This window comes from Condylura cristata, unplaced genomic scaffold (assembly GCF_000260355.1).
Source record: "Condylura cristata isolate star-nosed mole 26May11 unplaced genomic scaffold, ConCri1.0 scaffold00006, whole genome shotgun sequence".
Lineage (NCBI taxonomy): Eukaryota > Metazoa > Chordata > Mammalia > Eulipotyphla > Talpidae > Condylura > Condylura cristata.
In genome coordinates, this window is record NW_004567107.1 from 8,518,511 (window position 1) to 8,530,577 (window position 12,067).

At 43.5% G+C, this 12,067-nt stretch overlaps 1 protein-coding gene across 1 annotated transcript; it reads left to right on the top strand.

Moving 5' to 3' along the window:
- Positions 1-6,490: 6,490 nt before the first annotated feature.
- On the top strand, positions 6,491-7,423 carry LOC101628220 (olfactory receptor 1L8). The gene has a single exon (XM_004677931.1). The coding sequence runs from the start codon at positions 6,491-6,493 to the stop codon at positions 7,421-7,423; it is 933 nt and encodes a 310-aa protein (XP_004677988.1).
- The last annotated feature ends 4,644 nt before the right edge of the window (positions 7,424-12,067 follow it).

A 12,067-nucleotide genomic window follows, 5' to 3' on the forward strand; every position in this document is an offset into this window, starting at 1 on the left:
CTCTTCTTTCACCAATAACCTTGTCAAGATCTGCCCCTTAACTTGAGTGCTGACTCCCCATGTCCCAGCACCGCCAGCCGCTCTTGAAAGGGGGGTCATGCCATTAGCTCCAGTCCCTTTCCCCTTAGTCATATTTATTGGCCATCTACTCATCCACAACCCTAACTACAGCATTGCCCATAACACACATTGATTCTTTGGTTTTCAAACTCCTGAGCTCCTGACCTTGGTGGTGGGGCTGAGTGTATGTGACGGCTGCACTGTTGTCTGTTCCTGAGGGAGATGAGTCCTTGTTAGAGAACAAAGCATATCAACCACCTTTCTGAATAAAAAAAAAATTTTTTTTTGAAAGAGAAAAGTTGGATTTATGTGGTGAGAATACCCACATCTGTCTGTCTGATCTAAGTGGGAAAATTATGTTGTCTTATACCCAGACTGAAAATATGCTCTTTTTAATAAATGTACAAGTTCATAATCCATGCACACAGAATTACTGACTGCATGACCAAAATGTGATAGGTAAATTTCTAGGTCCTGGAAAATAAAAGGAATAATAGTTTTATCTAGAAATTTTAGTTTAAGTAGAAACAAATTTCGTATGTATTATTTTAAGGGAATTCCTCATATTTATATATTTTGTTTTCATTTTCATTCATTTTGAAATAATCTCTGATTTCATTTTTATTTCCTTTTTGACTCAAGGGTTACTTATAATTGTGTTATTTTTGTTACCAAATATTTAGGCCTTTTCTAGCCATCTTTTTACTATTTAACCTAATTTACTTCTTTTCCCTAAACAAAGCCTGTGTAACTATATGTACCACAACACATAACGTAGGTATGCAAGTATAATCAAGTCATTGTTACTATTATATTTAGAGTAAAATAATATTAGAGCAACAAAGAATAAATGTAAATGCCATTCCCAAGGTGTGAGGTGGTTTTGACTTACCTTTCCCTGATGGTGGTGGTGTTCAGCAAAAGGTCAAAAAAAAAAAGCTACAGTTGGATGGTTTCACTACCTGTGGACTCTAGAGAAACTGAAAAAGGATTTAGGAACAAGTCTTAAATTGCAACCTGACCATACATTTGAGGCATACAGCTGGGGAGGCATGGTAAAGGGGTCAAAGAAGGGAGGGAAGAGCACAGGGGACTGTCGAGATGGGTCAGAAGTGGCACGGAGTGGGGAGATCCAGGGTCGACACTGAGGTTAGGAATCAAATACTGTCCAAAGCAGAACAATGATGTAAGAAAATAATTAATTTTTAAAAATTGGAAAAGACAGAACACGCCAGGCTATTGTAATGAACTCTGAAATCTAAGTGTTATAAATGATAAATGAATAAATAATAAATGCTTTAGAATACCTTTATTTATTCCTTCTCCAAAGCTTCATATATATTTTTTAAGATTTATTTATTTATGCATGCATAACTGGGGTGTAGGCCAGAGGTGCAAGGGCAGTGAGAGGACTCTCTAGAGACAGAGTGAGGAGCGGAACAGGCAGATAGATGAAGTACACTGCTGAGGGGAACAGTGGGCGGGTCAGCAGAGCTGTGCCACGCCATGTGGGTCACCTCCCGGGGTGGGGATCGAACTCATGCTGAAGTGGCTTTAGCTTCTTAGTGCTGCATTAACCCACTGTGCCACCAGGGAGAGCCAACATTGTGTGATTTCTATATGTTGTAATTAACTGCATGTAGTCCAGCTTGGTGAAAGAGTAACATACAGATGTTGAGATGACATGTTAGCATGTCATGGTGATATCTGGAGAGCAGTATTCCAGGTGAGATGTTCAGGAGTAGAAATCCTCTGAGGTGATGTGGTGCCTTTTTTTAAAAGTAATATAATAGTTTATTTTTACACCATTTTGTGCCTTTTCCCATCTCAGTTGTAATCCCCGTGGGCCTCCCATCACCAAATCACCCATGTGCCATCTCCATAATCCAGTGCACTTCCAATGCACGTGCTGCGGGCCTCTGCCTGGACAGGAAGGGTGAGGGGGATGCACAATGGCCATGAAGCTGAGTGATATCAGGGAGGAAATGTGGAGGTCAGTCAAGTTCTTGGTAAATGGCACCTATCAGGTGGGAGATTATAGAGAGACATGTATTTTAAGGAATTGTCTTGTGATTATGGAGGTTGCTCGGTCAAAATCTGCAGAGGAGGCAAGCGGGGATGAGGCTGAGCCAACCACCTAGACCAGAGACAGAGGAGCACCCATTAGATGGGTGGGGGGTGCAGTGGTGGTTCTTCCCTAGCTGGCACAAGCCACCCCAGGAGCACCCAGCCCTGTCCATTTTTTTTTTCCTCCAACAGATAAAAAGGTCCCAGACATCCAGGTCCCTCAGGCTCTGAGGAACTATCTATGGGGTTCTCTTCAGTCTCACCTCACAAGGATCTCTAGGAAATTCTCCAGGGTTTGACAATGAGGGACAGATAAAAATGGAGACAGAGGCTAGGCTTCTGCACCCAGCTCAGATCTTGGCAGAACACTGCTCCTCCCCCTGCAGAGATCCACGGAGCCAGCAGCTCAGAGCACCCGGTGCTGACCTGCTGGTCCCATCATGGGGATCTCATCTAACTCAGTCCTGGGGCTGAAGCAGAGCACCTAATGGCTATGGAAGCGGCTCCACTTCCAGGGTGGAAGCCCCCATCAGAGGCTCCTTAATTCACTGTCTAGTCCCCACAGTAGCAGACGTCTCAGAGGAGGACAGTGAACTACCGCCAGCCCACACAAGGGCCGCCTGATCGTGAGCATCCGCCAGATGCGGCCTCTTCGCCCTATGGCCCTAGTACATGGTCAGTACCACTGAGCTGATGAGCACATTCCTCCCGACTCAGGCATGTGCAAGGGTCAGAAGCAGCATGTGTGCCCACTGACTGGGAAGGGGGACACGATGGATTTCCAACAGGCTCTTGAATTCTTTCATAGTAGCTGATAATATACCAATAATCTGGAACCCCACAGAACACTGTGCAGGTCCACTATAAAAATAGCATGGTGATTAGGACAGACAACCCCAGTGTTATTAGGAAGCTTGGTCTTACCAAGCTTCTTACATGCACTTCTGGGGTCAATACTATACAGCCAGTACTTCTGACCAGTACCACAGAGATGCAGGAGGCCCTCCACATCAGGGCTTCTTGGAAGGATCCAGTGATCCGGGGGCAGGATCAGAATGTCGTGGATGCCAAGAACATCTCCTGTAACTGCTGACATGGCCTTTCCCTCCACTTGGCATCAGGCATCAGGTGTCAGGTGGCCCAGCTCACTATGAACGTGCAGGCCGAAAGCAGATAATGTGTACATTGCAGTTCACCAGTTTCACATGAGAGGTAGACCTGTAGTTTAAGCTTGCTTTGGGGATGGCCTTGCCTAGGGAAACTGCTTCACCAAGATCATGCTTCCTTTCAGGGACACCCCACCCAGTGATCAACGGTAAAGATATTCTCTATCGAGAGCTCACAGTAGGGTCAGCTGAGACCTTTATGGAGACATTGGGACATTGTCACATCCCAACTTCTCCCTCTGCCCAGCTCCTTCCTTCTCTCCATCCCAGAGGTGTGGATCCCAGGAGCCCTCCTCAACAGACATCCTGGTGCTGCTAATCTCAGAGTCAGCCACCCAGAGGCCCACACTGCAGTATTTCCTAATCAACACAACACAACACATGCATTCACATGCACCCGCACACGCACTGTCCAATAGATTTGATTATCCACGTTGAGGAAACCCTGGACATATTACATTACTTTATTGTTCATTGTTCATGACAGCGCTTGATTCTCGCCTCAGGGATCGTCCCTGGACGATCCCACCACCACAGCCCCGTGACCCATCCTTGTGTTCTTCCCTCCCCTGTTTTAACCCCCCCCTCCCCACCTCCCTGCTGTGTGTCTCATCTCTATGGTCAGCTTGTAAGTTTTAGCTTTTTTTCCTGTACATTGTAAAATGTTCTGTCACTTTTGAAAGACTGTGAAAAGTAGCCCCCATCTTTTAAAAGAAAGCTCTGCCCCCAGAGGCCACATGTGCTCAGTGCTGCTGCTCTTTGTGACTGCTGTACCTGGAGCATCACAGAGCAGACTCCCTGGGGGGGTCAGGTCAGAGGAGCTCTGGCAGCTCCCTCCGCCCAGCAGGACCCAGAGGAGCCCAGGAGAGTAGAGCTCAAGCCCTGGAGAAGCTGACAAGGTTTCTGCCAAGAGAGTTCTGGCCAGAGAAAGCCTGGCTTCCCTGCCTTCTGCAATTGAGGACAGAAGAGACCAGATCACACTGACGGGGAGGAAAGCAGAGAAAGCCCTCTGTGCCTCTGGAGTCTGGAGCTACCTGCCCTCTTCTGTCTCCTCTCAACCTCTTTTGACTGAAGTCCAAAGTCAGCTTTGGCTGCTATGTGGACTCAACCAACTTGGAGAAGTAGTGCAGGAAGGAGAACAGGGTTTTTGAAGGGGAAAGGGGAGAGGGCTACAGGGGTGAACTGCCACAGCAGGGGGTCCTGCCCTTCCACCTCAGTCAGGTGCTCACTTCCGTCCTGGCCACTGCAGAAGTCACAGGGACAGCGTGGACCGACGGCGGGTGTCAGTGTAATAGTTAAGTCTAACGTGGTGTGACGACCTGTGGGTGCTGAGCCAGGGTGAGTGTCTCCCACGCTTTCTAAGGAAGCGGGTCCCTAATTAGTAGATGAGGAGCTTAGCAGTAAAAGCTAAGCTAAGTTTTTCTTTCAGACATATCCCAAGCTTTAGATTGGCATTCCTCAAAATGCTCTTCATTCCCCAGCTCCTCTGCGCCCATGAGACTCGGGGTCGCCAACCTTGATCATGTCTGATCTCTTCATCTCACACTGCCCTTCACAATAACTTATTTTCCCTCAGGTATGTTTTACAAATTGTGCTCATTTGTATTTTATTAGCTCTTTCGAATCTAAGATCACGCGCTGAGTGGGGAGTGGAGGCAGAGCTGTGCCTGCTGCCTAGCACAGGACACTGGCCGCCACACTCAAGTCCGCACACTCATCCCGGTCCACCCAGAGCCAGACCCCATTTTGTCCGGTCAGTCATGCATATTAGCATTTGCACAATATGGAAAATATTGTCTCTTCAATATGGAAAATAGCAGGTATCCCATTAGAACAACATGAGTCTGTTCTTGGAGATCAAGAAAATGTAGGGAGAAAAACATGCAGTGTGTGTGTTACATTTGTGTACACATTTGTGTGTGTGTTTACATGTTTGTGTGTTAAAGCAGATTGTCAAATTGGAAAACCATAGATCCTATACACAGTTGTTTCAGAGACACTTTTATAGTTTTATAAAAGGGGAAGAATATACATGTGGAGAAATTTTGAAATCAGAAATTGTCCTGACTTTGAGCTGTGTTACTCTACTTATTGGGGTGTTTAGAAAAGTATATGTTGCTTCATTGGAAAGTAATATAGGAATAAAGGAAATAATGCATAGCTGTCTAGGTTCTTATAAGGTAAACAAAGAACTTGCATGCAAGGTAAGGATTTGATCACTGACTAACTCTCAACATATGGACAATACTCACCTTAAAAATCATTGTCAAATCACATACATTAAATTTTACCAATAATGTAATGGAGTGTGAAAACTAAGTTTATTGCAAATGTTAGATTTGTTACCTCTGAGCACAGATACAAATACCTAGTTAAGAAAACTGTCAACTGACAATGATGATGCCAGGGAGGGGGAAGGTGGTGGTATCAAATGTTTGTTCTGTTCCTGGGCCACTTCTACATGCCCTAATCATTGTATCATGAACACCTCATCAAAATTGTATGGGGTAAATATTAACAAACCATCATTACAAAAAAAAAGGAAAGCAGGAAAGAATGCTTAATAACTCACCTGAGGTAAGCCATCTAAAAAGCAGATATTTACATTTTGTATAAGTGAATGAGTAAGTAAATGTTCACTCCTGAAGTTCTATTTAATTGCCCACCTAATATGCCCATTATCAAGGTGAATGAATACATTGCGTTGTAGAGATGAGGACATTTCAATCCAGGTCATTCATGAGGCAAAGGCCTAGAGGACCTTTAAGGAAACAGTGTGTGCTTTATGCATATAAGAAACAGTCAACCAGTACACAGAGAAATCTACCCCCCCAAAATTGTATATGTAGAGAAAAGTGAGATATCTGCACAGTTTATTAAAATACATGAAAAAATATTTTATGAAGAATATGTGTTCAAGAGATTAATCATTTTTAAGAATATGAAACTGAATAGTGAAATTAGCTCTCTTTCAGAAAGAGCACTCTTCTTCCGAGTTCCTACCATCCTCACAAGGAGGCTGTGAGGTTTTAGATGAAAGGAAGGTCAGCCTCAAGGGCTGTGGAACTGCCAAGCTGCCCATGTAGAGTGAGTCGTGACCTGTGGTACAAAGTGAAGCAAAAGGAAGCATAGACATGTTGGCTTGTTTGCAATTGTGTGTTGAATGGTAGAACCTTCTCCGTTTTAGCTGCATGACCATGGAAAAAATCAACCAAACCAGCAGTGTCTCTGAGTTCATCCTCTTGGGACTCTCCGCCAGGCCCGAGGACCAGAAGCCCCTCTTTATTCTCTTCCTCACCATGTACCTGGTCACCATAACAGGGAACCTGCTCATCATCCTGGCCATCCATACTGATCCCCAGCTGCAGACCCCCATGTATTTCTTCTTGAGTGTCCTGTCTTTTACTGACCTTTGCTTCACCACAACCATCGTCCCCAAGATGCTAGTCAACTTCCTGTCAGAGGTGAAGACCATCTCCTACGCTGGGTGTCTGACACAGATGTATTTTTTTTATGCTCTGGGTAACACTGACAGCTGCCTTCTGGCAGTCATGGCCTTTGACCGCTATGTGGCCATCTGCGACCCCTTCCACTACGTCACCACCATGAGCCACCGCCGCTGTGTCCTGTTGGTGGCCTTCTCCTGCTCGTTTTCTGCCCTCCACTCACTCCTCCACACAGTTCTGCTCAATCTTCTCAACTTCTGTGGCTCCAATGTGATCCACCACTTCCTCTGTGATATAAACCCTCTGCTGAAGTTGTCCTGCTCCTCCACATTTGTCAATGAAATTGCGATCATGATTGAAGGCCCCGTGGCTTTGGTGACCCCCTTTCTCTGCATTGTGTTCTCTTACATGCACATCCTCGTTGCGGTTCTCAAGATGCCTTCAGCTACTGGGATATGCAAAGCCTTCTCCACCTGTGGTTCCCACTTGACGGTGGTGGTCCTGTTTTATGGCAGCATCTTCTATGAATATTTACAGCCCTTGTCCAACTACTCTGTTAAAACCCGTGTGGCTACGATTGTCTACACAGTTCTGTCCTCCATGCTAAACCCCTTTATCTACAGCCTGAGAAACAAAGACATGAAAAGAGGTCTGGGGAAGCTGATGGGCAAGAGGAAATCCTAGCCAACCTCTCTGTGCATATTCATGGGGGTCTCTGCTCCCCTGGGCCTGGTTTCTGTTTGTTCCTCATACACAATCTAAACTCTGGTAAGTCAACTTACACACGTAACTCATGTGTCACCGATGTTGACAATAACCACGTCTTTCCATGTGCAATGTCCAATCACTGAGACCTTATTAGGATTTAATAATTAGCTCAAGAGCTACAGGACATCCCATATTCATACATTTCCCCCATCTTTTTCTTCTTTAAGGAACCACATAGTTTTCATTTCCTCTCCGTGCTGCTGAAAGCTTCATTTTCCACACAAATTCCTGAAATAAATTCATATCTGTTCAAAGACTTGCAATTCTCTTGGCTTCCTTCTTATATATTAATGAATTCCTGTCATCAGTTTTCCTAGAATTTTGAAAGTCATTACAATGACTTCAGAAAATAGATAGAGAGATGGAGATACCCATAAATTTGGAATCTCCACCAAAGCAAGAAATTGTCTGGTCCTCTAGTTCATGATGAATCACACCTCTGGTGCCCACCATAATTTTGACAGAAGAATATTCTGGATTCTACAGTATGACTCCTAGCCCTAATTAACCAAAATGGCTGAGTATTTCAGTGCGCAATGGCCTGATGACCAGGATGGGGTGCAGGGAATCTGAGTTAACTTGAGTCCCTGTACTGAGCTCATCTTGTATTTATCCCTCCAAGACTCTCACCTGGGTCTCCTCTCACCAGAGATCCCCCCTTCTATATTCCCACATTCCATTATCACCATGATTCTAAATATCCCTCATTTCTGTATTTTATAACTCATTGCTGTATGTTCTTAGAATTATGCTCAGTGTCTTTTGAAGAGAGAATTAAAACCCATGTGTGATTTTGAAGGCAGGCAACCAGGTGTTTTCAGAACCAGATAGAGCATATTGGGTTGTTCTGGGAAGAGTTTAGGGTGGCAGGCAAGGACAGTTCTGTTTGCTTTTGCTTTCATCTTTTATTCTCCGTGGTTCTTTCAGAAATATTGACCTTATTGTATTTTGTAGGGTAATATTTCGATCATTTGCTATTCTCCTGTCTCATTCACAGAGATACTAATATTAATGCTCATGCAGAGCCTGTGAATCTGCATTTTAATAGCACCTCCAGAGAACACCTGACCTTTATGTGAGAAAGTGCACGTTTTACTAATTTGAGGGATATATGCACTTCTATGTTCACCACAGTCAGTTACAATAGTGGGATTGTGGAAATAAGCTAATAGCAATAGATGAGAAATATGTGCTCTATTTGTACAGTGGAATATTATGGGAAGTGTAAATCAAAGGCACTGTGTGATTGAACAGTGGGAGAAAGGCTAGAGTTAAAAAGACAATACAAAAGTTTTGGTAGAATTTAGAGCAACTGAAACTCTCATGTGGATGTTGGGAATGTAAAATGTGAGCACTTTGAAAAACAGTTTTGATGACTCCTAACAAAATTAACATACACATAATCTATTTCTATTTTTTTAAAAGTATGTGCAAAATTTTCATAGCAGCTGTATTTATAATAGGTCCAACTAAACACAACTCAAATATCCTTTTAACTCCACTGAATATGCGTTGCGTCTGAGGAGAGAACTTGGTGTGACACTCTTACAAATCAATGAGTTTCACTCTAGAACTATCTTTTATGATGGTAAGAGGTCTTAAGGTTACCTGTAGTGAATGCACCTGCTAAGCCCATGTACTTACTGTCAATCCTTGAGGAACACAAAACTGTTTTGGTACATGCCACGTATTTATTTGAATAAGTCTGTGGTCACATTACATCTGCCCAGAGACTCAGAGGGACTGAGGAGTTGAGAGTTTAAATGTATTACATAGAGGTTATTTTCCTGACACACCACTGCATCTAAATGGTCACTAGAGGGAGTCCTCTTCCTCTGGACTCAAGAAACGGTGACCAAACACACTCCCTTCTTGGGAGGGAATAACGGCCTTGTGGGGGACAGTAACTGCTGGTCCAGTTGAAGGGCAGTGGGGCAGATGTACTGCAGGCTCAGACAGGAGGATATTTTTTTGCGGGAACACTCTGACCAGTGAGAAAATATGTTAAGATGTGGCTGGTAAGCATGGGGTCTAAGATGTGCCCCCGGAGCCACTGGGGATGTGATGGTAGAGTTGGAACAGGTTAAGGGTCAACTTTGATTATCCCTATGGGAGACAGATAGGAAGTGCTTTACAAAGATACCTGAACCCTGAGATAACAGGGCCTTCATGAGCCCTCCTTAGTGGTGCAACAGGTTAAAGTGCAGCACTGTGAAGCTATCCATAGTCACTGCAGCATCAGTTCGACCCCTGGCCAGGGAGCTGACCCGCATGGCACAGCAGACCTCTTCTGACCCATCCGCCACTCCCCTCAGCAGTGTATCTCAGTAGATCTGCCTGTTCTGTTCCCCCCTCTGTCTCTGGTGAATCCTCTCACCCCCGCACCTCTGTCCTGCACCCCAGTTCTTGTATGCATAAATAAATATTTTTTTAAAATTAGAAATCTGGATGGTGACATACAATTATACTCCCAGACCAAATGGAACCTAGAGTTTCTGAGCAATGACCTTTTACTAAATCCACCAGTAATGGAAAATGTGATAATGTTATATGAGCAGATGATATTTTTGCTAGGAAGATTAGCACATTGATAGGGTGATAATAACTGATATGGACATGTTAAACATTATTTAATCTCTCTGCCACAGCTAGATGACTTTTAGGCTGAATTATTGACAAATGTCAGTGAACCATAGCAATCAAATGGCTGTCAGCTATAAAAGCTATTTTGGGAGATTAAACTTAACTTCCAATTACATAATACCCAGAATATCCACACATTATTGATCAGAGAAAGAAGTGAATTCAGCTTTAGAAAGTTATACATACAACTTAATGTCTCTCATAACGTTCATTAAAAAATTCAAGTGGAATGGTGAGCATGGTGAGGGCAGGGAAGGGAGCCCAGTGGGCTGGAGTAGAGGAAGATGGCAGTGTTGGTGGTGGCTGTCATATGGCGACATCCATCTGAAGCGGTGGAGTCCTATCCTCAGAGTCATACACAGTATTGTAAACCAATGTTACTTCAAATTAAAAAATTAAAATTAAATTTTAAAAGATGGAAGTGATAATGGGAAAATGAGGGACCAAAACAGTTTAATTCAATCTTTTGAGGGAGTGCAGTCATAGTTTGATATAATTAGAAAGGACTGGCCCTCCCTGGTGGCGCAGTGGGTTAAAGCACAGCACTGAGAAGCTAAAGCCACTTCCGCATGAGTTCGATTCCCGCCTGCCCCGGAGGTGACCACATGGCGTGGCAGACCTCTCCTGCCCGCCCGCTGCTCCCCTCAGCAGTGTACTTTGTTGATCTGCCTGTTCTGCTCCCCACTCTGTCTCTGGTGAATCCTCTCACCCTCCGCATCTCTGGCCTGTATACCCCAGTTCTATATGAATAAATAAATAAATCTTAAAAGAAAGAAAGAAAGAAAGGACTACCAGCTCTTAACTGGATGGCACAGTTCTACTGTGCAAAGTGTTAAAAATGTCTATTTTTATACCTCAAATATTATCAAACTTACTGCATTAAGAATTACTTTTTAAATACCTAAGGAAGGAACTGTTGACAATGGTCAGGTAATCTAGGAGGAAAGACTAGAATAATTTGTTCATTCTCTACAAAACTTGGGAATTTGATTCTTGATTCCCCATTTTGCAACAATAACTCAAAGAATGCAGCTGTATGCCATAGCCAAGATGAAATAGGGCCCTGCTGTCTAATGAACCTACAAGCTACACCTGTTTGTCAAGATTGCTTACTGGGTAACCTATTAAAAATACACCTGTCACATGATACAACAATTTCAGTCCTTGATATTTATCCAAAGAATGCAAAATGCGAGTTCAAAGGGCTAATGCATGCCTTTGCCCACTGCAGCACTATTAGTCAAGCATAGAAACAGTCTAACCACCCAGCAACGGATGAGTAATTAGAGAAGACGTAGTACATAAACACAATGGAATACTACTCACCCATAAAAATAGAATCTTTCCATTTGCAACAACATGGATAGAACTGAAGGGCACGATGCACAGTGAGGTAAGTCAGAAGGAGAAAGACAAATACCAGAAGATTTAACTCTTGTAGATGATGGGAAAAAAACAAAGGAACAGATAACACTAAACCAAACAAAACCTAGAAGCAAATGGAAAGGGACTCAATCCCATTTGTCCTCAGAGGAATGGAAAATAAAAGCACACTTGTTGGTGAAAGGAGAATGCAAGGACTCTTCTGTATTCTCGGACAGAGCAGTGTCCAAGAAGCACACTGGGGAAAATGATCTTGCACTGCCTTCTCTGATAGAACCTTCTGACCATGGATATACACAGCAGAAAAGTATGTAAATGTGTCCACACATCTGCCAGAATGTTTATGGCAGCATTAGTCAGAATCATTAGTCAGGAGCTGAATGTCTAGTGACAACAAAATCATGAATTAAATTGAAAGACAGCCTTGCTAGAGAATATCGTAAAACAATGAAAAGGAACTAGCTAGAGTGAAACAATGCTAAATAAATAAATAAACCAAAATCTCTGAAACATAGTCTTGAGCCAAAGAGGCGG